Genomic DNA, 729 nt, shown 5'->3' on the forward strand with positions numbered 1-729 from the left:
CATCATAACATCATCATCACCACTCCCGCAATAATATCTTCTCCTCTGCCTCATCATCATCATTCTCAGCACAGCTCCCACCCTACTCAACATTATCTACAACATCATCATGAAGTTCATATTGATGGTAATCTACTTTTCATATCATCCCTCATCTAATTCTTTATTCATAAATTTGTTCCATAATTTGTTCGACTCAATGTTATGTTCCAGGAATTTGTACAATAACAAAATTGCGAAAATCAAAGCAGAAACCTTCGGAAATCTTTCCAGTTTAACAAATCTGTAAGTTCAATCAACCCACGTTTATAGTATTTCTTTGACGATATCTTTCTAAACCTGTAATGTCTTTCTATAGACGCAATTTTTAGCGTGTCACCTTCATCTCATTTTAAATCTGTTTTTGCTTCTTTACCTGTCTATAGTTCTATTTTTTCCTCTTCTCCACCTTGTTCTACTTCTTCTATTTGTTCTTCCCCTCCTCCTCCACCACCGTCTACTTCTTCATCGTTTTTGCATCGTGTTGTACTTCGGATTCGTCACCTACTGTTCAGCTTCTCCTTCTCCTTCTACTTTTTTCTCATTCTCGTTGTTATGGTGGTTGTACTTCTTCTCCCTTCTCTTCTTCTTCAGCTTCTCTTCTTTCTTTTCCTCCTTCTTCTCCTCCTCTTCATCTATTTCTTCTTTTTCTACTTATTCTTCCTTCTCCACCACTACTACTTCTTTCCT

At 36.9% G+C, this 729-nt stretch overlaps 1 protein-coding gene across 2 annotated transcripts in view; it reads left to right on the forward strand.

The window, feature by feature from the left end:
- The window catches only part of LOC106875166 (leucine-rich repeat-containing protein 15-like), a 17144-nt gene extending 16561 nt beyond the window's left edge, over positions 1 to 583 (forward strand). The window contains exon 3 of one of the 2 annotated variants that reach the window (XR_008267033.1): positions 214 to 282. Coding sequence is in view for 1 of the 2 variants with exons in the window: in XM_014923195.2 (XP_014778681.2) it covers positions 214 to 289 (76 nt within the window). In the remaining variant the exon portion in view is untranslated. Of the gene's footprint in view, positions 1 to 213 lie in introns of both variants that reach the window. The other variant, XM_014923195.2, reaches the window with a different exon arrangement.
- The last annotated feature ends 146 nt before the right edge of the window (positions 584 to 729 follow it).

This window comes from Octopus bimaculoides, chromosome 29, assembly GCF_001194135.2.
Source record: "Octopus bimaculoides isolate UCB-OBI-ISO-001 chromosome 29, ASM119413v2, whole genome shotgun sequence".
Lineage (NCBI taxonomy): Eukaryota > Metazoa > Mollusca > Cephalopoda > Octopoda > Octopodidae > Octopus > Octopus bimaculoides.